We start from the raw sequence: 26231 nt of genomic DNA on the forward strand, positions 1-26231 counted from the left end.
TGCTTTCTGCTTTTGACTATGTTACCGTTAGAATATTTTCTGGTAACATTTATGAAAGCGGGAAAGGATGCTGTAGTAAAACAGACTCTTCTCAGTCTGATTGATTTTTGTGCTTTATCATCCATTTCATTTATCAAAAAGTATTGCAATTTTTCCTCCTGCTATTTGGAAAGAATGTAATGGTTTACAAGATTGCCTACCTTCTGAGGGAGTTTCTCTCTTGTCAAGGCAGAAATAGTATATTTATTAAACTGCCTGTAACTTTGGAGTGAGTACTTCCTATCCATTTCTTTCTCTGTTTGCTGCCCTGTAACTATAGGAAACACTCAAACATGACATTTGGCAGTATTATCCAGCAGATCTGTAGGACCATGTGTAGGCTGTTCTAAAATCAGGAGATTCTAGAATGTACTTAAAATGTTTGTGTGTGTGTGTGTGTGTGTGTGTGTGTGTGTGTGTGTTCCCTAACATTAGAAAATAAGGTGGTTAGAAATGATCAGTATTTTACTTTAGTATGAATTTTTATAATGACTATTCTTGTATTGCCCAATGAAGTGCTTTAGCCATTGCTGTAAAGCTAATAGACACAAACAAATATATTTTAACAGTATACTGTAGGCAGATATCCGAGGAACCATGAAATGGGGAAGATAAGATGCTAAGATACACACATTTGTACTTCATCACTTGGGGAAAATATATCCACCTACATTTTCTAGAAGAGGGTGTAAATTAAAGCTATTTCTTAGACCAATAAATATGATCAATGACTTGCAGGGATTTGGCATAATAAGATCAATAAATATAGCTATTTAGAGGATACTGAAAGTTTTAGTTGGAGACCATTTACTATTATACATTTGTGGATTGTACAGAGCTGCTTTAAAAGGAAAGATTAAAGTTAGTATAATTATGTAGTTAGAGGGACTGTAAGTCCAATTAATTCATTTTAATTTAGAATGCCGTGTGCTACTTGATAAAGTGGCTTTTCTGGCACCTGGATATCCTTTTAGGCATGATTTGGAGACTCCGTAACGTAAATAAAATTGCGTTGATTTGCTCAGGACTATGGGATTTTGACATGGTCCTGGAGTGAACACTGTATTTACGTAAGTAGGTAAAAGGCAGGATGAAACATTTAGACTGCTCATTGTTGCAATGAGGAACGAAAGGGCTAAGGAACTGATGGGAGTTATTTTAGTAATCCAGATTGAATGAGATAGATTTTCGGGCACTAAATGAAAATAGGAAAGATTTTTAAAAAGAAAGGATAGTTATAGATGACTACTTAGAAATAGGAAATGAAAGTCCCAGGACCTTGAGTCTGGATGCTTAGAAGGCTGATCGTAATATATGAAATAAGGAAGTCATAAAGATGCTGAGAAACATGGGAGGAAATAATAGTTGGCAAAAAGAGATCTAGATGGATGTTAGGCATTGAGAAATAGTTAGATCTCCAAAAAAGAAATTTTTGCTTCAACAACTCAAAGTGTAATCTGAGGTTCCTAAAATCTTTTCAGGACATGAGAGATCAAAACAATTTTCATACTACTAAGACATGATTTGCCTATTTATCTATACTGGCATTTGCATTGATAGTGAAAATGCAATGTTGAGCAAAATGGTTGGGGCTTTAGCACAAATTAAATTAGTGGCATCAAACTACTTGTAGTTCATTGTATTCTTTACATCTACAAACTTGCAGGAAAAAAAAATCCACTTTAACTGAAGAATGTCCTGATGAAGTAGTAAAGCTTATTAATTTTGTTAAAGATCAACCCTCAAGTACATATATTTGCTATATTTTCTGTGATGATATGAGAATACTTAAAGGAGACCTTCTGCAACTGAATTATAATAACTGTTGTGATGAAAGGCATGTGTGCAGTTGTTTGAATTGCAGGCAAAACTAGCCACTTTTTTTCCTGAACACATTCTTTTTTTCACGGAAAAAATGATTGACAGAGAAACTATGATGATTTTGACTCTGATATTTGGCAGATATTTTCTCAAAGTGGACCGAAATTAGCTTACCACTTCAAGAAAAACGACTTACAATGCTTGTTGTCAATGATAACATTTGAGCTTTTAAGAAAAAACTGGAATTTTAGAAAACTTATAGCCACCACCATAAACTTAAAAATGTCCTGATAGTTACAAAAATGAAGTTGGTCAGCATCGGGAAAATCTGCATAATGTGTGAAGCAATTTTTTTCAAATGTCAAGTCATGAGTTACAAAATCACGCATGGGTACCAGAACCATACATAGTAAAATATAGATTAATGGGACATTGCAACTAACCATGAAGAAAAATTACTTGCCAAGTTTTTGGTGTAATATCAAAGAAGAATGTTAACAATTATCTGAAAAGACGATTAAATATACCTTTCTTTGCCAACTGCATATCTGTGTGAAGCTGTATTTTCTTTATGTACCTGGACCAAAAACAACATATTGTAGCTAATTAAATCCAGAAGCAGATAAGAGAATCCAGCTGTCTTTGATTAAAGCTGACATTAATGAAATTTGTGATAATGTAAAATAATGCCACTGTTCACAGTAACATTTATTGTTTTGGAAAATATAACTAGTTTTCCCAAAATTTGTAATTTATTCTCATGTATTAAGTTCGCTATAGTTGTTTTGCAGTGCACTACATAAATATTTTGAAATAATTATCAATTTTTATTTTTAAAATAATGTATGTCTATAAGTGTAAACGCCCAATACAAAAGCTCTGAAGTTTTCTCAATAACTTTTAAGAATGTAAAGGATCCTGAGAACAAAAACTGTGAATTACAGAGCAACGGATGTCGATTTGGGAGTCATCAGCTTGGGAATTTCATTTAATATTATAAAAGTGGTTTTATATTTTGAATGAGTGCAGTTTAAGCCCCGATATATTTTGTTGTTGTAATATAAGTGACTGACGTAAGCTTTGAAGCCAAGAAGCATCCACTTCAGAGATAGTTATCTGGAACACATGACTAGATAAAGAGCCCGGCCACCTCCCTTCACTAAAGCTACTTTGTTTTAGAGATCTTGATTGATTTCTGTAAGTGACCATTTGGGCTACTTGTTTGTTTTCTCTTTCCTTGCTTCAAATTCCTACTCTCGTGTTTTCATTTCACTAGTAAAGAGTAAGCCCTGGAAACCCTAGGCCCCCATCTTGACCCCAATAAAAGCAGAACCAAAGCCCTGTGTGCTCTCTTACTATCTGTGACTTTGCTCTATGGTCCCAGGTATGCTGTGTCATTTTCTGGTCTTGTTAGTAATAAATATGTACCTTCCAAAGTATCCTGATGGTTATTGCTGAAGGGTGTCTTGCAGTTATAATAACTACCGCACTGATTATTGATAGGCTGAGACCAGTACAAAACAATGAGAACCAGGGCTTTGAAAATCTGGCCAAGGATTTAGAGGAACAAGCAAAAGAAAAAAGAAAAAATAGAAAAAGCACCCATAGAGGATATATGAGAATCAATATTATCAGATTTAGGTGCTTAGTGTAACCAGAAGAGCATGAGCCCTGAAAAGCTATTGCTTTTGGTTAGGAAGAGGTTGATAGAGACCTCTGACTCAATCAGTTATTGCTCCCTGCCTGCCTAAATCTTCCATCATTCCCTAATGGAATTTATAGACCAACACCAGCAACAATCCTCAACCTTTATTTCTACACAGCACTTGACTTTCTTGTTCTAACTAAATCTTAGTGTATCTTCCCTTTATAGTCTCTTCAATGTTTTACAGGAGGGTTGGAAGTGGTAGAAGATCAAGAGGGTTTATTTCCTTCTTCATACTTGTTTGGTGATAAAGATCTTACATGGTCTCTTTCTTTCCTAGAGATTAGGATGAATTTTCCAGTTAATAATTACAAGTATTAGAAAAATCTTCCCTGTTTTGACTCCAGCACAATACATGTTGGGCTTTCTCTTCATTTATTTATGCTACATTAATAATGGTTATTTTCCAAAAAAAAGAAAAAAAGAGAAAAACAGGAGTAATTGCAATAGCTAATTTGGATTATCCCACATAATGGCTCAATGTGCTAAATTAACACTGAAATCTTTGCATTTCATTTAGTCATATAAATAAAGTTGTTTTGTCTTATTTTTGGCTTACACATGTACCAAATGGCTCATTTTCAACTAATTTAAATAGACTTTCAGCCTTTTTAAAAAGAGAACATATATCCTAATGGTTCAGAAACCAGACTCTAGAGCCAGAGAGCTTAGATTCTAATCCAGACTCTGCCACTTTTTATGTAAACCTTTAGCAAATCATTTACATTTTCAGTGCTTCATTTTATCATCTTTAAAAAGGAATAATAATAACAATAACTATTATTATTATTGTAAGAATACCCACACCATTAGAGAATGAAGGGAATTAATCTACCAAAAGAACTTTATGAAGCGTCTAGTTCATGGCAAATACATAGCAGAAGTAAAGGGTAATTATTATGATTCTTTAATGTATTTTGAGTACTTTCCACCTGCAGGTGCTATACAAATATGTAGCATGTAAAAACTCATTTAATTCTCACAGCAACACTATTAGATAGGTATTGTTATTCAACCTGTTTTCTAATGATAACAATTAGATGTAGGGAAGTTAGGAAATTTGTCGTCACACAACTAGCATTTAACTGGAGTGGCTTTGAACCTAAACATATCAGAATGTATTGAGACTTTCCATGGGCCAAGGATTGGGAGATACAAAGATTAACAGGACATGATCCCTGTCTCAAGGGACCCATGATCCCTCAGGAAAGGCAAGAGGTTCCTAACAGTTATTCTTAAAACATCTTTCTATAGGAGGGAGAGATACCCAGGCATCATCCTGTACTTTATTTCATGTGAATCTCACAGACACGCTGTTCCACAGTCAGAATAGATATTTATCACCTCCATTTTATTAAAGATAAAGTTGATGTTTAGAGAGGTTAAATGGATTATTTGCTACATGGAAAAAAGCTTAAGCTAGAATCATTGCCTCCTTTGAGTTTGCGAGTATAGACATTTTTTTGTCTTCCCTGATCTGTATTACAGTAAGCTGACTATTAGCCTCCAAAGATATCAGGGACTTTTTCCTGAACCTGTAAATGTTACTTTTATAGAAAGAAAAGTATTTGCAGGTCTGATTAAATTACGGATCTTGAGATGGGGATATTATTTTGGATTATCTGGGAGGATCCTAAATGTTCTCACATATATCCTTAAAAGAGCCAGGCAAAGATTTGAGACCCCTGGAGAAGATAGTATGTGCCATGGAGCAGAGATTGGAGATCTATACCTGCAAGCAAAGGAATGCCAGCAGCCACCAGAAGCTGGAAAAAGCAAAGGACAGATTCTCTCCAACAGCTACTAGAGGTAGTGCAGTCTGGCTTATCCTGATTTCAGCCCAGTGGTTCTGCTTTTTTAGTTTTGGCATCCAGAACAATGAGACAATATATTTCTATAGTTTTAAGGCAATACACTTGCGGTAATTTACTACAGCAGTAATAGGAAACTAATACAAGTGTCCTAATACAAGTGGTTGGGGAAGGCGTGTTCCTTGATTCACGTTGTTACTCCCATTCTCCTCAAGAAAATCCCCTTTGACGCACCTGCCGGAAGATTTACTACCTGTTACTATTGCATACCATCATTCATCAGATTTCTGGTTCCCTTCCCTTATCAACTCAAGATTGTATTACCTGGCTCGCTCTTTCTCTTCACTTCTCTTGCCATCATTCTTGGCAACTTCAGTATCTACTGACCTGTCCAGTTTCTGGAATCCCCATGTGCCCTGGATTACATACTTTTGCTTATTCAAGGAATTCCTCCCCGCAGCTCATTCCCCTCTGCTCAGTATCAGTGTTTATTTGTCCATCACATTTCTGAGTGTCCAGTGAATTCTCCCTTCTCATTAAAAACAACAACCTTTGACTTCATATTTCCCTCTAGTGCCTGCCTTGGTTTTTTATTTCCATTATTGCAAATATTTGCAAGAAAGTTGTCTCTATATTGCCTCAATTCCTGTTCTCTTTTGTGCTCACATTCTGCTTAGGCAGCTCTTGTCAAGGTCAGTAAGAACCTCTCTCTCGTCAATTCCCATGGTCAATTGTTATTCCTCATTTCAGTTGACCTCTTGATAGCATTTGACATGATGGATTACTTCCTTCTACTTGAATCATTTTTTCTCCCTTGGTTTCTGGCACATTCCACCTTCCTGACTTTTTAAATTTATTTATTTATTTATTTTTACTTCACTGGCTTCTTATTCTTATTTTTCCTGCTGGCTACTCTTCTTTTCCTGAATCTCTGCACTCTTCCCTATCTTCTCTCCTTAGTTTATTTTATCTATAACCGTGACTTTACTTTCCGTGTCAGTCACTCTCAGATCTGTATCACCAGCCTCAGCTTTTCCCCTGAGACCCATGTATTTTATCTGTATACTGATAATCTTCATTTGAATTTCTAAATGGTATTTCAATCTTAACATGTCCAAAATCGAACTTTTAATTTCCAACTCCCACCACAGGCAAACATGGAGCCTCCAGAGTCTTGGCTACGTGAGTTAATGGCACCACTGCTGAGGCCCAGGCTTCAGAGTTATCCTTCAGTGGCCCATTTGCCTTACATCCTCCTCCATACAACAGCTTGTTCTTTTGGCTATTATTCAATACATATGGCTAATGCGATCACTTTTCGTAGCTTACCCCCCCCCACCACTGCAATTCAGCCCACCACTGCGACCCACACTGTTACTGTAGCCTATTAACTGGACTTCCTGTTTTCACTCTTCTTCTGCCCTAGCATTCCATTGTCCACACAGCAGCCACTGTGATTTTATAATATGCAAACCAGATCATGTTTCTCCATGTTTAAAATTCTCCAGTAGCTTCCCATTCCACATGTAAAACTCAAACCCCTTACCATGGTCTATGAGACTGCTGTGATCTACCTCTGCCTACTTCTCTGCCCTTTCTCTCTTCTCACTCACTGGTCTCCAGTCATACTGACTTTCTTTGGGGTTCTAAGTCAACAAAACGTCTTCACACCTTAAAACATCGCAATCCAGTTCCTCCGAAACTGCTCACCATTCCCCATCTTCTCATGCCTAGCGCTTTTTCATCATTGAGGTCTCTGCTTAACTATTGTCCCCCCAAAGAAGGTTTTCATACTCACCCTATCTCAAATGGTCACTCTATAGAAAGTCCATTTGCCCAAACCAATTTGCTAAAATCAATTTTTAAACATTTGCCAAATAACCAACCATTATGTGTAGTTTGGATATATTTGGTAAATTGAAAAAGTTTGCTGTTGGGAATAGATTAAACAGGGAATGTACTTTCAATTAATTATCTCTTAATGAGTTGATTGTGGACAAATTGACCTAGAGCCATCCAAAACAGTGCCCTATCACTTTCTATCCTTTACTCTCTTTCTTTTTTCCATTTTACTTAGTTAACAGATTGATAAATCATATTTATTTGCTCGCTTTAATACTTTCTCTCCTACCCTTTAGATTCTAAGCCCGATAAGGACAGAAACTTGTATGGCTTGTTCAGTTTTAGCTTTAAGGTCTACAACAGCTGCTCAATAATATTGGTTTGAAGGGATGAATGAAGTAATGAATTTCAAAAGAAACTAGATTTGAAAACATTGAAGAGGAGATGAGCGATGTATGGATATAAACTGAAACTAAAGCATATCTCATTTCTTGAGATGTCACAAAGAGAAAATTAGGGCAGAGATTTGAGGGTATAATGACATAAAGGTTTTTGTTTATTGAAGTGGAGAAGAGACCAATGTATTCGAGTGTGAAATTAACCAAGAAAACAAAACCAAGAACCACCAATAAAGGATGTGGATTTTTTCAGTTCTGTATAAAAATAGATAATATAAATTAGTCAAAAAAAAAAAAAAAAAACTGTCCTGAATGACTGTTTTGTATTTCTAGATTGCGTTTCTTGGTTAATTTTAAAGAGGATTAGAAGGTTTGATTTTAAATCTGCACCACACAATAATTTATGAAACAGTCTACAGTGGATTGTTTAGCAATGATTTTATCAGTTATATAAGCATTTAATTGAGTTTAAATTCTTGCTAAAATCATACACTGATTTTCAGAACATAAATGGTTACAAAATAATATTAATAAATAAATGTGAAGCACTATGATAGCCAAATTAATGGGGAGGGCAATGAGGGAGGAGAAAAGTTGAGAAAGCACTTTTCTATGCAGTGCATGTCCTAGGAGACCAGATTAATTATCAATATGTTAATTCTTGGTGGTACAGATTAATATCTCACTCGCTACTTATTTGTATAGATGACTAATTTCTGAAGAATGATATTATAAATCATACTGCATAACATTTAAAAATATGTCATTAAATTAATATTCCAGAAAATATTTATTACACATTTTACTTTATGAAAAATTTAGGAAATATGCAAATACCATACGGATAAATTCAGTATAAACACTTCCAGACTAGAAAAATAGGTAATTGTTGCTTTTATTTAAATACACAGATCTTCAGAGTGGCTATAATGGTCTTTTGATAATTAAAGGAATTGTTAAATGTGACTCTATCAAAATTATTGTAAGCCATTTTTGTTTAAAATACAGCAGAAGAATTATAACTCATTGTAACGTATATGTGATAAATGCTGCTTGAGAAATTACTCTTCAAATGATCTACATATTTAGTCATCTATCTATAATTCAATTCAGAGGATACATAGTCTCAGGAACAAACTAGCTCTAAAGTAGCAGAGTAGTAATAAATTGTCTGTTGTAGTAACACAATCTGTGACTTGAGAATTGTAATGCACAAAAATGTAAATTTACTCTGAAAATTTCTCTTTGACCCAGATATAGATTGTAAAATCATCTAATTAACCATGGTTGATATAATTTAATCTTTCTTCATCTATTTCGCTATGTTTGAGGATATCTGCAGTCTTAAATTGTAGTAGACACTTCAAATTTTGTATCTTAAAATGTTCGTATATCAAAAACAAATAAGAAATATGAAAAGGTTCATAAAATATCTGTTCATGTCATGCTGGTTAGATTATCATAAAAGTTTTTCCATGATCATTATGTTTTGAAATCAACTTTACCTTTAAAGCAATAAAAGCCCTATATATATTAAGTTCCTGCTATTGCAAAAAGATACCTGCATATTAATGTTCACTGATTTTGCAGTTCATCAAATTTAATTTTCAATTGATATCATCTGATTTTATCTCCACCAGTTTTATTTAAGTTTAAATTATTGATTTAACTTTCCATAATTATTTATATATATAATAAATGTCTCTGAAGGGAATGTGGACTAGAAAATGTTCAAATAAAATTTCTAGTTACAATAAGTGTTTTATTATTAAAATTTCACAGAATGTTAATGTTGAAAATTGAAGTGTGTGCAGATAAACTTCATGCATTCCAATTTCACTTTTTACTTTATGAGATAATACATGAATTGATTTTCTCATAAAGCTGGGAGAAATTATGTTTTTATTCAATCAGCAATTAGATTGCAGTTTTTATTCAATCTGACACTCTTAGGTATTAAAAAGAAAATTGGAAGTTTTCTGCCTTGATAGACTTGATCTTATATTACTGAAAAGAGATTTTTTGTAGTCTTGTAATCTAGTCCTTAAATATCTTAAGAAAGCCTAGAAACTGTTTATTTTCAAGATATGTTATGAGTTTTAGCACATGAATAGAAAGCTGTTACTTATATAGTTTGGATAAACGGTATTTTTTTATTTATTAGAACTTGTAATGAAAGGAACTGTATAGTATCTCTTTAGTAGTTTAGATATGGTAAATTATTCAGCACCTAACCTACCTTGGATTTATAAACTCTGGTTTTATAAGTGGATTATTCTTTTGCATAGCAGCAAAATATTTTCATTTGACAAGTTTAAAGTTATATTAAAATCAAAATGTTAATTTCATTAAATGGAAACACTTAACTTTGTGGTAAATATAGTAGGAGAACAAAGTGATAGTTTTACAAATTCAGAGTTAATATAACAATTAATATTAGTAAATTCACCTTCTTATTTTACCAACTTTTATAAAAGTTACTAATATAATTCATTGGATTGGCATCTAGATTCTTCAGTTTATGACATGTGTTTATATAATAAAATTTTATAAATCTTTAGGACCAAAAATTCACAAAAGTATGTTTATTCCTACAAATTAAAAAACAAAGGTAAATAGAACAAGTGTTTACAGTTTTTCTCATTGATTGGATTTAAGGAATGTCATGATTACAAGTACACATTCAAAAATACATGCTTTACATATGTTTAGGAAATTCAATTAACTGGAATGTGTCAATATTAGATTTAATACAGATTCAAAGGAAAAAAATAAAACATATTGTGATGAGTTAATAGAATATTGAAAAAGTATTACAGAATAAGTTCATTTTTAAAAGCCATTTTATGTTTAAATATTCAGGAAATAATCAGAATGTTGATATTTGAGAATGTAGACTCTCATTCAAAGTGTAGTAAAATCAATACATAATTATGAAAACTAAAATTTTAATAAATACAATATTAGGAAACTTCTAAAATTTTAGTATGATACAAGTCCTAAAAATTTCATCAGCTTTTTAGTTATTTTGTTAAAAAAAAAAATGACACAAAAGCAGGGAAAAACTAGTCTGAAATAAAATAAAATCAAAATTGTAAACTGTTTCAGAAATTTATTTTTTAATTAAAAACTCAAACAGTAATCAAATTAGTTTGTTGCCAGTAGTGCAGAGTAGCCTTAAAAAAGAAATAATGACTTTTGGAAATACTGTACTCATATTTGTTTGGAATGGATGCTCCTAAATACTAAATATATTCTTTTGAATATTGCTTTTACAAAATAATTTGCAAACCTATTAGATATAGCAACTGAAAAGATAAATTGCATATATTCCTGAATAAATTATAAATTCATAGTGCTGGAATTTATAAAGGAACATTTTATATTTTAATTTTAAAAAGGTGTGTATTTGAGCATCATTTAGAGTTGGCAGAAGTCAGATGTAATGGTTGTCTTGCCTAGAGTAGCATTCAACTTTTATTGCACTGAAAAGCTTTGCAGGTATCAGTCACATACATCTATAGCAGGCACCTTAGAAATCTTGGTGGGAAGCATGTAAGAGTGCCTGTGATAGATGGATATCTTTGAACCTATCCTTAATTTATCTTACAAAAGATTAACCATTATTGGTAAATAAAATCATTTGTAACTTACTTCATAGTTCATAGCCACAAAGAAGTTGCTGAGAAAAATGAGCCTATGTTATTGATAAAAATATAAGCTTAGCAGTTTCATTTTAGTTCCAACCACAATGGTTTAAATTGCTTTTCACACTGACTTTTGGGGAGTGGCTGAGACTGCAGTGGCAACTCTCATGGTGGAATGCTTGTCCAACCAATCTATAATAAAAGCAGAGAGAACATTCTGTAGACATCTGCAATTGCAATGTTTCAAAAACTGACCAAGTCAAAAGAATCACTTTCTTTCGACTCCTTGTTGAATATGGATTTCTAGACCAAGATAGACCTATTTAGTTAGAATCCACAGTGCAGAGACCTGGCAATTGGTATTTCCCCCACTCCACCCAGATGATCGGGCCAGTTGGTTGTTCATGTTGTCTCAGTTGGCAGAGTAGCTAATCTCAGTTGAAGCTTTCAGTCACCATCCTATTTTCATTCTTTCACATTTTATGTAGTTTATACTCTAGTGGGCATTGAAAATGCATAGGTAATGCATGAGACCTGCCCAGTTAACAATCTAGAGTTTGTAGTACTAGGTTGCAACAGAGTTGAAACAGCCTGTAAAAGCTATTGCCTTTGCTTGCAAGGTAGATGCAATCTCTTAGTTCTGGCTGTTATAACAGAGTACCATTGACTGGGTGGTTTATAAACAACAGAGATTTATTTCTCACAGTTCTGGAAGCTGGGACATGCAAGATCAAGGTGCCAATAGATTGATTATCTGGTAACAGATCACATTTTGGTTCACAGAAAGCCATCTTCTCTCTGTCCTCACCTGGCAGAAGGGGCAAGGGAGCTCTCTTGGGCCTCTTTTACAAGGACACAAATCCCATTCTTGAGGGCCCTACCCTTATCACCAAATCACTTCCCAGCAGCCACACTTCCAAATACCATAACATTGAAGATTAGGTTTCACCAAATGAATTTTAAGGGGAACACAAAATATGCATTCCAGCATGCACCTTGATAAATCACACTAAGACCTGGAACTTAACATGAATTAGTCTCAGAACAGAATCAGAAAACATATACTGTATTGTATTTTATCTGTGCTTTTCATGAAAGTGTCTTGTTTTGTTTGTTTTAGGATACTATGGAATATTTGAGGCACAGTTCCACTTCATTAGTAACTCTCCCTGCGTGTCTGCTTTTTATCATTTCATTTTATTCTACTGATGTTCCATCTCTTTTTATAATATAGTCAATGGTTTGATTACTGAATTATTGTAAGGTCTTTTACAATCTAATTAAAAATAGCTATGAGCTTGGGGTTATGGGAGATAATTTTACTGGCGTACTTTATAATTAATTATATATTGATATAGTCCAGTATCATATTTAGGCTAATTATAAAATGTAATTACTAGTGTAGCCAAGATGGTTGACTGCTGCCTAAAGCTGTCATTTTGAAATGCAGCTTTTACTTGATGATTACTACACCCTCTCTTAATTTGTGGATACATTATTCTCTGTTCTTTCTGTGGAGAAATTGGTTTGGAAGCATCAGTTTCTGAAGTGAGAAAATAAAACATCCCACAGTAATATCTTTAAAGATAAGATGATAAAAACAACAGAAGATAGTTGAGAAAGTGGTCACAATTATTTATCGTCATCAGTTAATACAGTTCATGACTTTCCGGCTTCTTAAATAAGGTTTCACAATTTAGGGGTAGTTTAATCATACAATATTTTACTTTCTTTTTTAATCAGAACCTGCTAGGAAGTCTGAGGATTGTCTGGCTTCCCTTCTCTTTGCAGTAACTAGTGCAATTTATTATTATTATAATGAATATGAAAAAATTAAAAAAAACGAAACAGTAAAAGTACAGTAGGTGTTGAATCAAATATTTAACATCATTATCTTTTATAAATAATGAACTCATGATCAGCAATTATTTTCTCAGTGACACTTTTTTTTCTATTATTAGTGGGTTATGAATGACTATGGAAAAAAATAAACAATCATACATTAAATTCTATTTTTGATATCTATACTTTTCAAAGGTGTTTAATTCTAGGAAATACATCTCTGTAAAAGAAGTGTTCTGTGTGTAATGCCCACTGTTGACCAGCCGTTATCCTTGGAAAGCTAAGTTGGGGTTAGTAGGCTGAGCAGTCTCATTTAGATCCTTAGTTTTGATGCATTATGTTCATTTACTGTCTGGAGCAGATGGGCGAACAGTAAAAACATGAATACTAAGCCCTTTCATCTTTACCTCTGCTTTTGTTACAGAAACCCTTGAAACCCTCATCAGACAAGCAGAAAATTATACCAGTATCCTTTTTTGCAACACCTACAGGAACATGGCCTTAGAGGCTGCTGCTTCAGTTCAAGAGTTCTTCACTGATGTCGGGCTCTATTTATTTGGTGCGGATGTTAACCCTGAAGAATTTGTGAACAGATTCTTTGACAGTCTTTTCCCCCTAGTCTACGATCATCTCATTAACCCTGGTGTGGCCGATAGTTCCCTGGAATACTCGGAATGCATCCGGATGGCTCGGCGGGACCTGAGTCCATTTGGTAATATCCCCCAAAGAGTAATGGGGCAGATGGGGCGGTCGCTGCTACCCAGCCGCACATTTCTGCAGGCACTGAATCTGGGCATTGAAGTCATCAACACCACAGACCATCTGCACTTCTCCAAAGAGTGCAGCAGAGCCGTCCTGAGGATGCAGTACTGCCCACACTGCCAGGGCCTGACGCTCAGTAAGCCTTGTATGGGGTATTGCCTCAACGTCATGAGAGGCTGTTTGGCACACATGGCAGAGCTTAACCCACACTGGCACGCATACATTCGGTCGTTGGAAGAGTTATCGGATGCCATGCATGGGACATATGATATTGAACACGTTCTCCTGAACTTCCACCTGCTTGTTAATGATGCTGTGATGCAGGCTCACCTCAATGGACCAAAATTATCGGATCAGGTAAGGGGTGACTCCACATTTCCTGCTGACTTTTTAGAGTATTAGCCATATACATTGTTTGTTGACTATAAGCACATGATTACGTACTTTACCATTATGGCAGTTTAACAGGTTAATACTTTAGGAAATAGTAGCATAATGCGTGGCTTGTCATAGTCGATTCAAGGTATACTTTTTAATGTATCTTATATTGAAATGTTGCTTAGCTAAAATACCACTTTCTCCTCTAAGTAGAAGCTTTCTCATAGGGCTTGTTTAGTGAGGTAAAGAGGGCTCAGGTTAAAAATCAGGACTGGCATAGATTTGAATGGACTATTTGCCCATAAATTGCAGGTCCCTAACTTCTTTGAGCCTCAATTTCCTCAGTGACTAAACGAGAATAGTAACACATAACTTTTGAAACATTCTTATTTGGAAGTATGTGTGCAGACTACCCAGTGTGGTGCCCTGGAACTCAAAAAATGAGTAGTCATTAGTATTTCAAAGGTATTTAACGTTAAAATAGAAAACGCCAGTTTTTTTCAGTTCATTTATTCTTTAAATGAAGACTTGGTAGCTTAGTGTTCAAAAGTGTTTCTTGAGAGATTCTCCAGAGTCTGTCACAGTGATGGTGTGATGATTTTTCAAAACATATATACAACATCACGGTGTTTTATTCCAAGAAGTCTTTGAGAAACAAAATCATCAGATCAAAGGACATGAAAGTATTCTATTTCTCCCACCTCTGTAGAGCCATTTTCTTATATATTCCCAGGCTCCCTCAGTAGTAGTTCTCATATCCCATTCAGTCAAGTAGGACATGCTGCTGATATTTATCCTAAATCTTTTCTCCTGAAATAACGTTATACTCAGTGTCAACAGAACACATCTCCCTACCCTGACACTGATTTACTGAATGAATAAACAATCTTATCATTAGCTTTGTAAGTCAGTTCCTTTAATTAATTTTCCATAGAAATTGGTCCTGAAAAATCTTCATGTCCAACTAGCTCGTCTCCTTTCTTCCTAACTTGGCAGGGTCTTTGCAGTCCCTGTGTAAGCCTATGTGGCCCCTTTATTCAAATTAGGAATTGCGTCCTATTTAGATAGCTGCCATATCATGATATGGCTTGGTGGGTGGAGGGCGAGCTGGATTTCAACTCCCACGTTCTTTTCCATTCAGCTGAGTGTCCTTATATAATGAATAAGTTTCCAACCATATGCAGTGGTCCTCGTCATTTTGCAGTCTCTCATTCTTTTTGGAAATCAGACACGTGCCGGAACTTTTGGAAGGGATATAACGAGCCAACTTAAAATTAGGTATAAAATCAAGTTTTATTCCTCATAGTTATGAGGAATAAACATTTAGATCCAAGAAAATGTTGATATTATGATATTGAGTATCTCCAGAATAGAAAATAGGCACCAGAAATATGAAACCAAGTTCAGATGTAATATTACTCAAAATTTTGTGCATGCCATTTAATCTCAGGGCCAGAGTTTATATGTGTGTGTGTGTGTGTACACACACGTATATATATATATGTTACAGGATACATTTTTAAGATTTTTTTTATTATGTATTATGTATTTTGTTTATTTATTATTTATTATTGCATCCTCTTTAGGTGGATGCAATAAAATCTTTTCATTATTTATTATGTATTTTGGAGATCTGGAGGACCTTTCGGTATCCTTAAAATTTATCACAGAAAATTATCTATTTTTTCTATTTCGAAGACTAAACTAACACAGTTTTGTGGTTAGATAGACCTATTTTCAACTCTTGAGTTTTCAACTCATTAGTTACATGGCCTGCGTATGCTACTAAATCCCTTTGAATCTGTTTTATCCTGTGTGAAGTAGAGAGTAGTAGTTTAACTGGAATAGTGCTGGTAAGGCTCTGAGATTTGTAGGCACTTGGTACTTGAGAACGCTGCTTTCTTCTTTTCTTGTTCTGAGGCCAGCCCTGAGCAAACCTCAGGCAAGCAGGTAACTTTAGTATTTCAAAGGATTAGAATCATCGCTGTGCTTATGTTATATAAATAAGCTTTAAACACAACTTTTGTCGTATGAAACTCCAGGATCAATTTTCAAAGAGCATTATTTTCTTTTAAGTAAATAGTTTTCTTTCATTCCCTTAAATAGTCCTATGATTATCTTGAGTAACATCAATTATTACTAAAAAATTGTCGATTTTTTTCTAAATGAAACAACTGAGATTCTCTTTTTAACTTATGGAGACAGAACGAGCAATTGGTTTTAAATTCCTTGAAAATTGACTCATTAATATTTATTTCTTCCAACTTCAAAGTGATTTATAAGCTGTTTATCAAGCTTTGATAACTAGTTCACACATCAATGAATTTAACAAATTCAAAATAAATTACCGGAGATCCAGAAAATAATGACTTTCCCACATTCCCAAAGTAATCTCTGAGATCTAGTACTTATAAGTCTAGTCTCAGTAAATACATATTTTCACTGTAAGGAAACCACAGTGGTACCTGATGTATCATATTTCAGTTGGATGAATTTCGACTGGCAAAAAAAAATGTTCTCAATTTCCAGAAGAAATCATAAGTATCTTTTATTTGGTAAACCATTAGACAAACACATGCCTGGTAAGCTGTGAATCCTTCATCTTTTGGAAACTCGGCCTCTGCACATGTGGACCATGGGAGGAGGGGAGATCCAATTTAGCTCTCTAGCAACTTCTTATAAGGTTGAAATGATAGGCAGTGGGAAGGCCAAATTATGTACCTCGTGAGGTATGTCTAAATTATTTTAGGAACACATTAGATAACAAGTTTGCATACTTTTTGGATAAATATTTCATACTATTTTGAAAATGTTGCATGATTAATTTGTAATTTTATCTTTCTGAGAAATATTGTGGTATGAATTACTTGAGAATTATTACCTGTAAGCATAAGAAAGGGGAATTTTTGAAATGTCTTGTGAAGGTCTGAAGGCCTATAAATGGGAATGTGGACAAAATCTCCTAGTACAGTGGTCCATCAAGTTTGTGCACAGCTCCCGTTGTTGGAAAGTTCATCCTTGTGTGGACGTGTATCTGCCCCTTACACTGCCATGGATGGTACTCTAGAATGTAATTCTTTGACTATAGGGAATAAGTCTTAGCCATCTTAGACTTCAGATATTTGAAAGCTATTACTCTGCCTCGGCCTGACATCATCTCCAGGCTATTCATTCCCAATTTATTCGATTCTTCTATACATACTTTCTTCTTAAGATCACTACTTTAACCACACAGCTCTGTCTTTCTCTCCTGGAGGACATGTGAATCAGGAGGAGTCAGCCAAATTGGAGGGACCATCGGGAATGACAACTGATAGACCTGAGCATGGATCTTTTCATTCATTCCCTCACTGTCACAGCCAGATGTTCTTCCTTCCTCAATCTGGTGTCTAGAGGATTCCTGTTTGTGGTCTCAGTCCTTTGCTAAAAGCACTTTTTTTGGTTTTGTTTTGTTTTGAAAGTAAGGAATGGGGGAATAGTTTTCAGAAATTTAAGTTCTTCTTCAGTCAATTTCTGTGTCATGTATGCATTTGCTTTCTGAAGTTTTCAAGGTTTCTCCTCAGCTAACAGATCTCCAATCCCAATAACATGAGCTTTTGTCTCTTTGGAATAAGAAGGTTTTAATAACCCCCAGTGATTCTTTTTAATTTTTCTGAAATAATTTTGCTTGACTTTTATAAGTGTGTAGCTATTCATATGCATCACTGATGTTTTTAGCTAGTTTGAAATGATTCTCCTCCCCCTAAATGGGGTAAATTCTCTCCAAATTGGATACCACATAAACATTTGTTTCTTTTTCTTGAATGAAGTTCAGCAAGAACTTGACATTTCTGTTAGAGTCTTTGCCTCACCCTTTCTACCTGGTTATTTTCTGAATGCAACAAAGATTTCTTGGTTGGGGATTTTTCAGATGATTTTTAAGTGCACTGATAATTTTAGCTTCTACAGTTAGTTTTGGTAAATTGGTTGTCTTTTTTTTCTTTGAGAGTTTGTAAACTGGTATTTAACTCAGTCACATAAATCAACAGTCCTTCAGATTCATCAATTAAGAGGTCTCTATTTTCTGATTCCTTTGATATATCCAATTCCATGTTCCTGCAATGCATGTTGTCTTCCCGCAGAATGGAAGTGGAGTGGCTCAGCTACACCAAGTATTCACTTAGAGGCTTGATCTGACTTTCCTATTAAGACCTTACTCCCCAGGCAGGTTTTCTGATTTTTTTTTTCTCTAGTAAATTTGAGATTCTTCCCTTCCTTTTGAGATTCTTTTAAAAAACAAATTATTAAATTTATTGGGGTGACATTGGTTAGTAAAATTATATAGGTTTCAAATGTACCTTTCTATAGTACATTATCTATATATTACGTTGTGTGTTCACCACCCAATATATGATGATGGAAGGAGAACATTTTTGAGATTCTTATGAAAGCAGTTCATGCTTCTCTGAAGATTGGAATTTTCCTCCATAGCCTCTGTCCATGCTGTCTGAAGCTCTTCTCCATTCTTCTTAGGGTTCTTGAAAGCTGTTTTGGTTGCAGCTACTTGATGTTGAATTTGCTTGCACGCCTCTTGTAAGGAGTTCATATTGCGTGTAATGTCAGCCATCAGCTGAACTTGTGTATATTTAGAATTTTCTTCTTTTCATGCTTTCTATAAGTATCCAGTTTAAGCCCAAGTAAAGAGCTGTAGCTTTCCAGCTCTTTATTCATGGATTACATATTTACTGTGTCTTATAGTAACTTCTCAAGTTTGTCTTCCAATTTAGTTGATTTAGGTCTCTAAACTCTCTTACCAAGTGGCAAAACTTCTCAGCAATTTGGTGTTTTTCCTCTAGAGGGACAGACCCTCCAGTGGCCTGTTCTTTGTCTCTCCTTGCAGGGTAATAAAAGATTTTAAAAACAGAAATTCACTCTCTGATTATAAAAACCACCATGTCTCCCAGCTTGGGGAGCTGGGCCTGGGCTAAGCTCCCCTGGCACAACCCCCATTGCTGGGCACAGAGCCTCCAGGATCAGCATTACACAGGGGACTGCAGCATCAGTGGACACACCATGGACCCCAAGGCCAGTGACGGCCCATCTCAGGTTGCCCTGATTTTGTGCCCGCAGCAGACCTCACAACCCTATGTTGAGTGTTCTGCCTAGAACTTCATGTGCCTAGAAACCAGAGTGGACCTCAGTGGAGGTGGTAGAATTGACAAGAAAAGCAGTGCCTACGAAACTTTCCCACATCTTGACCTACAAAGTCATTTTTTATATCACATCACCCTAGGGGTATGGGCTGGGCTTTGTAGGCCAGAGGGGATGGCTAGCAGCTCTGGACACCCTGGGCTTTTCCTAGGTGTCCCAAGAACTAAGCAGGGAAATGTTTTTCTACATCTATAATTGTTCTTATTTGAGAAGCTCCACTGTGGAGGATTGCAGGCCCCCAACACTGACCACTGATCGCTTCTTCAAACTCTTAATGTTACGGCGTTGGAGACCTAGCTTAGCCCATGATGATCAGAGAAGACTCTGAGTCTCGCCCCGTTGGTTTGTGTCTGGCTGGCCTTGGATGTTTGTGGGGAAGGCTGTGAGAGGCGGTATGCTAGGGCCTAGTGCTTCTACGCACCTCACTGTTTTCACATTTAGTAACTAAGGAAGAAACAATAGGAATTTTCAGAGCATTCACATTTCAAGGATGTTGTCTAACTACATGACCTTTAGCTCCATTGCCATTTTTCTCTTCTGACTGTACCCCAGGGCCTGCTTGGACCAGATGGGCTGGTGGCTGAGCTCTAACTCTTCAGCAGCTGTTATTTGAGACAGCTAGAACTTCCCACTTTTAAAACTGAGACTTGCTCGTTCCTTATACAATTTTCTGCCACTGTTCTGTGTTCATTAGGAGACTAGAATAAGCAGATGAGACATTGCTGCAGTTAGTGCTGCACTCGCTGCAAATTACCCAAGGGAAATGTAAATAGTCATAGAAATAGAAACCCAGGAGAGGTGCATGTAGGGTGTGAGAGAGTCAGTGCTGTTATGTACAAACCACTTCAATGATCTTTGAGCTGTATTTTCCAGCACAATATGGATAGTCTGATTTGAAGAATATTCCACCTCATTTTATCAACCAACAATAGATATTTGATGCTAGATTTCATAGTTGGGCAAGGAACTGTGCATTTCAAGGTGACCTCCAGGTTTTGATCTAAGGATAGGAAACCTCCAACTGGATAAAGAAGGACTCTAACAACAATCTACTCTACTGCCAAATGCTATTAGGTTGGTGCAAAAATAATTGCGTTTTAAAAGGTTAAAAATATTTGCAAAAACCACAATTACTTTTGCACCAACCTAATATGTTGCTATAACTTCTCTCAATAAAATAGGAATGAATTACTGATTCATGCTACAATATGATTGGACCTTGCAAGCATTATGCTATGTGGAAAAAGTCAGAAAAGACTACATATTATATGATTCTGTTTATATGAAATGTCCAATACCAAATCCATTGAGACAGAAAGTACATTAGTTGTTATCAGGTACTGGGGGGGGGTGTGGGTGGAGGAATGGGGGAATTTCTGCTGATGAATATAGGATTATTTTTGTGAGGGGAATTGATAAAATATTGTAAGATTATATAGTAGTGACGGTAGCACATTTCTGTCAACATAATTCACTGAACTGTACATTTCAAAAGGGTGAATTTGATGGTACATGAATTATATAACAATAAAGCTGTTATAAACATTATAATAAATAATTTTGAAAATTGACTCATAAAAATGGAAAACCAGTATATCCCAATGAATAATTTCCATTTATAGCTTTGTTCTCTTTGTTGGCATATGATTTTTGAGGCTTTGGGAGCTCAGAGGGGCAGTGTGTCTTTTCATTGTCATCCAAATGACACACTAATGATGTTTTTAGAGATATATTATCATCAGTGCTTCAAAGTCCTTCAGAGGAAATATTTCCTACTATATTTTAAAGGTGGTGTTTTCCTCACAGATAATAAATGTTCATTCAGGAATTTTTGGGGTCAGATAAAAATGAATAGGTAGATAATCTCATTCATTTATCCAGTCGGCAAATATATATTGCGTGCTTTCAGTGTACCAGACCCTGCTAGACATTGAGTATAACCAAATGGACATGCAGCTGCCCAGTTGGAATTTACAGTAGACAAACTCACCTTTCCATAATCACTTTAGCATCTCTAGTGTGTTTTCCACACAGAAGTTAGAATAATCTTTCCAAATTATATAATAGATTGCGCTTAAATTTCTTCAATGGCTTCCTATTTACCTTAGAATAAAATCTAAAAGCTTTTATATTAATCTTTAGAGCTTTGCACATCAGGCGTTTCCTACTCAAACTGCTCTTAATAATTCTTTGCTTTAGCCATGATGGAGTTTTCTTGATTCCTTTAGCACACAGTCCTCTCTCTTGACTCTTGTGAATTATACGTTTCTGGAAGTAGTCTCTTTCCCAACTGTGCCTCCCCAAACCTTTAACTAGCTAATTCCAAATCTGCTTTTCATTTTGGTCTCATCTTGGATACTGCTAACTCTGGGAAGTGTTCCCTGGGCTCTGTAGAGAAGGTTAGCTAACTGTGTAATGTATACTAGTAGCACCACACCTTTTCCTTCACAGCATTTTGCACCCGTGAAGTTATTGAAATCTTTGTTTATGTTTTATTTTGAATTGTGTGGGCCAGAGGGCAGAGACTGTCTATTGTGTTTATCATGGTATCTTTAGAGTCTAAATTTTGATGGACCTATGAGCTGTTCGAAGAATCAACAGTAAATCTGGCCTTTCTCCTGTATTGCCTGGACTACTGGACTTGTCTCCAAATTGACTTCTCTCACCTACCTTTACTTTATTTGTGGGCATAGGAAAAACACCCAAATCCCTTGGCATGGTGTTGAAGGTCCTCTGTGTCATGATACCATTAGATCTCACTTACTGATTTCATTCCCCTTCTCCAGACCCACCCTCCCTTGCATTCATGTTTCAGGTTGAAGTACACCATCCCCTCCTCAATCTCATGAGGACTTGAATTTTCTTCTACTTTATGCATCTCACCAACAAACTTGGAAGATTTTCCAGAGAATTCACGTTGTCTTGTTGATGTCTTTATACCCCTTGTGCCTATTAAAGTGTCTGGCAATGTTTGTTGAACTGAAATGGCCTCCAAACTCCACAGTAGAAACTTCTAGATTAATGCACTGAGTTAGATTTAATTTCAGGCATTTATAATTTTCCATTGAATTTTAAATTACTAACGTTTCATATCCCGCAGGAGAGCACAAAACAATTGTGATAATCTATGATTCTTTTAATGAATGCACAAAATGCTTCCATTTAAACTTTTATGCAGATAAATACTCTGGCATTATTCATATTATATCTACATTTATTTTAGGCACTGTCAAAAATCCCATCTATCAAATGAGGTTATGAGAAATAAAGGCAAAACAAAAAAAACACTGAAAACAAATTGTGGTAGAAGTGCATATAATTCACACAGGTCCTGTACTGCTTCCATCTTCCACCCTTCTAGCTTTCAGTCTAGGAAGGCAAATGTCAGGCATGTGGGCTTCTCCATTTCACTTACTAGTTTGGCAGTAGGGCCACCAGAGCTGCTCAGTGGCTGGAGCAGGACTGAGGTAGGCTGTCCACCTAGATGCCCTTTAGATTTTACAGACCTGTTTCTGGTTTACAGAATCTTCATGGTTCATCGAGGAAGTTTTAAAAATTGCTCTCTGCAAGTTCACTAGTGTTTTTTAGGTGTTAGTAGTAGGCATTCTTTGAAAAAATGTTGCATGATCTTAATAAGTTTGGGGAAAAACAACATGCAATATCCATCTCATAGAGAGTATTGCAGGTTATCTCCATGTATATTAGAGTGTCAGAGGCATTGATAAATCTTGGTACTTTAAAATATTCATTAACTCTATTAAGTGGACTATTTCCAATATATATTTAACCAAGACCACATTTTTATCTGGATGTGTTATGGATTTTCTGCTAAAAACACTTTAGAAAATGCTGCTCAGAGGTATGTTTCATGATTTATTTGGGGCTTTGTCCACAAGTAAATTACTTTGGGGAGAAGTTGAAGGCAAGGTCGCCTGGCCAGGTCGCTTCAAGTTTAGAGCTGGGCCGTGGGCAGCTGCGATCCTAAGATGGAGCCCCTCACATCACTAAGGGTCAGTCACCCTAAATTTACCATGAGTTCTAGGAGTACAACCCAGGTACTGAATTCCTATGAAACTCCATGTGAATTTCATTGAATTGTATTTTCCCAAGTGTAGCAATGAGAAATTACAAGACTAAACATTCTCTTGACATTCTAAAAGTGATCAATGTCCATAAAGAGGAGAGCAAACATATATGAGACACATATCTTTGTCTGTTTGTTATTCTTCTGGCTTTCCACTAACCGTTTTTATTCAATTCCTTCTCTGTATAAGCTGAGAGTTATAATATTCATAAGGACCATAAGGATAAATTCTGTAGTTCAGAACATACACCAAAAGCAATATAAAACTTTTGAAATATAAATACTTTGGATAGAGTGGTGTTCCCTCACTAACTTGGATAAAGATATGAACCTTCCATAAATATATTAAAAATTCATAATATTTAATAATTAGAATGCAATATTTTCATTAGTTATTGATCAACAATATAACCTATGCAATTAAAATGTACATCACAATCATCAATATCCTTGATAGAGGTCCTTATTTCCACAGAGGGATATACAAAAGCCCCATTGCTATATCCCAGCTCAGAAGATTACATATAAAATCCTTCCACCCCATTGTCTGGCTTCCTTTGACTTTGCTGGTGGCTTTTTCTCATACTGACCATCAGCAGACTAGTATTTAGAACAAAGGGATATGAAGTATTTAGAACAAAGGGATATCAGGTATGTTTCATACAGAACAAGTTGTTTCCTGTTCAGAGACCAAAAGAACCCTCCTACTTTCAACTGAACTAACCTGCTATCTATGAAGTGTTAATATCAATGAAAAAAGAGACCACAATAAAAATAAGAGATGGATAAATGCAAGTAAAAATAAAATACATGCATACATTTTAGTTTACAAGCACGAGGGATTTAAAAACAAAGCAATTAAAAGTAATTGTTTATGAAAAATTTGAAATAAGTATAAAAAGCATTCCCCCCTTTTAAAATACTTCCTTTAATACCTGGACAGTCAGATGTGGTCAGATGTTGATAGTACCTGTGTCTTCTTCTCAGTTTTCCCGCTTTTCACCATTTTTCAGTTTCCAATATAAAAAGGAGTGCAGTTAACAGTAATGTCTTTCCTCCCTTCCTTTACTTTCATATTCTCCACCTCTGATTTCAGGTTTCTGTGACATAAAAAGTGGTTTATTCCTAGAGTCATTTGGGAACCCTTGTCATATCTGCCTCCAAGAAATTGATTTCTCAGATTAAATTATCCCCTTATTTATATATATCCAAGACACTCTCTGAGCACCAGATATAGATGGTTTTCTACTTGACACTCTCTCTCAGAATGTCCCCGACTCTTCAAACCCACAAATTTAGAACAGAACTCATCATCTTGTCTCCCAAACCTGGTTATTCTTTGATATCCTCTGGCTCAGTACATCCACTTAGAATCCTAGGAATTATCTTTGACACCTTCTTTACCTCTCAACAAATTTCCAGTCCTGATTCCTATTGATTTCACATCCTAAATGTATCTCAGGATTGTCTGGGTCTCTTCTTTATCTCACCAGCCATTATCTTGCTTGGATGATTGCAGGCATATGTGTCCTAATTAATCTAATCTCAATATCCCTATCTTCCCTCCTTGCTCATTCTGTCTATAAGGTCACCAGAATACCATTTGGAAAACTCACTTGTAACCTCATTTTCTCAGGATATAACGACCTTCAATGGTAGACTTGGAAAATCTCTTTAATGTGGCCATCAAGACACTGTATGTCTGACTCCCAAACATCTCTCAATGCTATTGCCACACCAGCAACTCCCCCTTGTCCTTGGCTACCCTGGAGTTCTTTTAGATATTTTGACCCAACAGTCCAACTTCTTGAGACTCTATTGTATTGAAACAAAATCATTAGTATAATTTGCAACGACATTCTATCCACAACACTAGAAACAGATATTCACCAGCAGGGGAATGTTGAATAAAATAGGATACATCCACACCATAGAAGATTATGCAGGTATCATAGATAATTAATTTAAACCGTATCAATTGATGTGGAAGGTTTTTTTTTTTAATGTGATATTGTGAGATTGAGAAAGTGAAATGAATAGAAGCACACATAATATAATCATATTTTTATAGTGTTCAATTTTAACATAGACTACCTTTATGTTTATAAATATATATGTATATGTAAATATATGTGAACATGCTTAGGTGAAAAAGTACATGGGCACACGAACATGGAGAAAAGTAGAAAAGAGTGTATAATGGTTTGCTTAGGAAAGGCAAACCATTGCTTATAATGGTTTGATTAGGAAAAGATGAGAATGGATGTAATAGGGATAGTGGAAATTATAGAAGCAAGCAAAATAAAAGGAAAAATCAATGGCATTTAAAAACTTTGAACTCAGCATTTTATGATCCTATTCATGATATATGAGTGTGTGTACACATACAAAATGAGAAAACATAAAGCTTACATTTGTATGTGTGTAGCTATTCAAATAAGTAACATTTTGGTAACAAGAGAAAGTTTTGCAGAAATGTGTACACTATATTCTAATTTAGAAAAAAACGGACAAAAAAGAATAAAAGGTATGTATATGTGTACATGTTTGTAAAATTGAGGAGAATGTTATAGAAGATTAGGTCTCACCAACTTTTGCTTTCCCCTCTCTGGAGGTAAGTCACCATTATTAATTGGTTGTGTTTCCTTCTAGATCTGTAAAATTCATTTATATTTATAAATGAATGTAACGATAGAAATAAGTGGTATTTTA

The 26231-nt window shown here is 35.3% G+C and overlaps 1 protein-coding gene across 1 annotated transcript in view; it reads left to right on the forward strand.

Moving 5' to 3' along the window:
• GPC5 (glypican 5) overlaps positions 1–26231 on the forward strand; it is a 1202777-nt gene that overhangs the window by 235861 nt on the left and 940685 nt on the right. The window contains exon 3 of the mRNA XM_033104955.1: positions 13530–14224. Coding sequence (XP_032960846.1) covers positions 13530–14224 — 695 coding nt within the window. The remainder of the gene's footprint in view (positions 1–13529; positions 14225–26231) is intronic.

The sequence above is a fragment of the Rhinolophus ferrumequinum genome, chromosome 4 (genome assembly GCF_004115265.2).
Source record: "Rhinolophus ferrumequinum isolate MPI-CBG mRhiFer1 chromosome 4, mRhiFer1_v1.p, whole genome shotgun sequence".
NCBI classification, from domain to species: Eukaryota; Metazoa; Chordata; class Mammalia; order Chiroptera; family Rhinolophidae; genus Rhinolophus; species Rhinolophus ferrumequinum.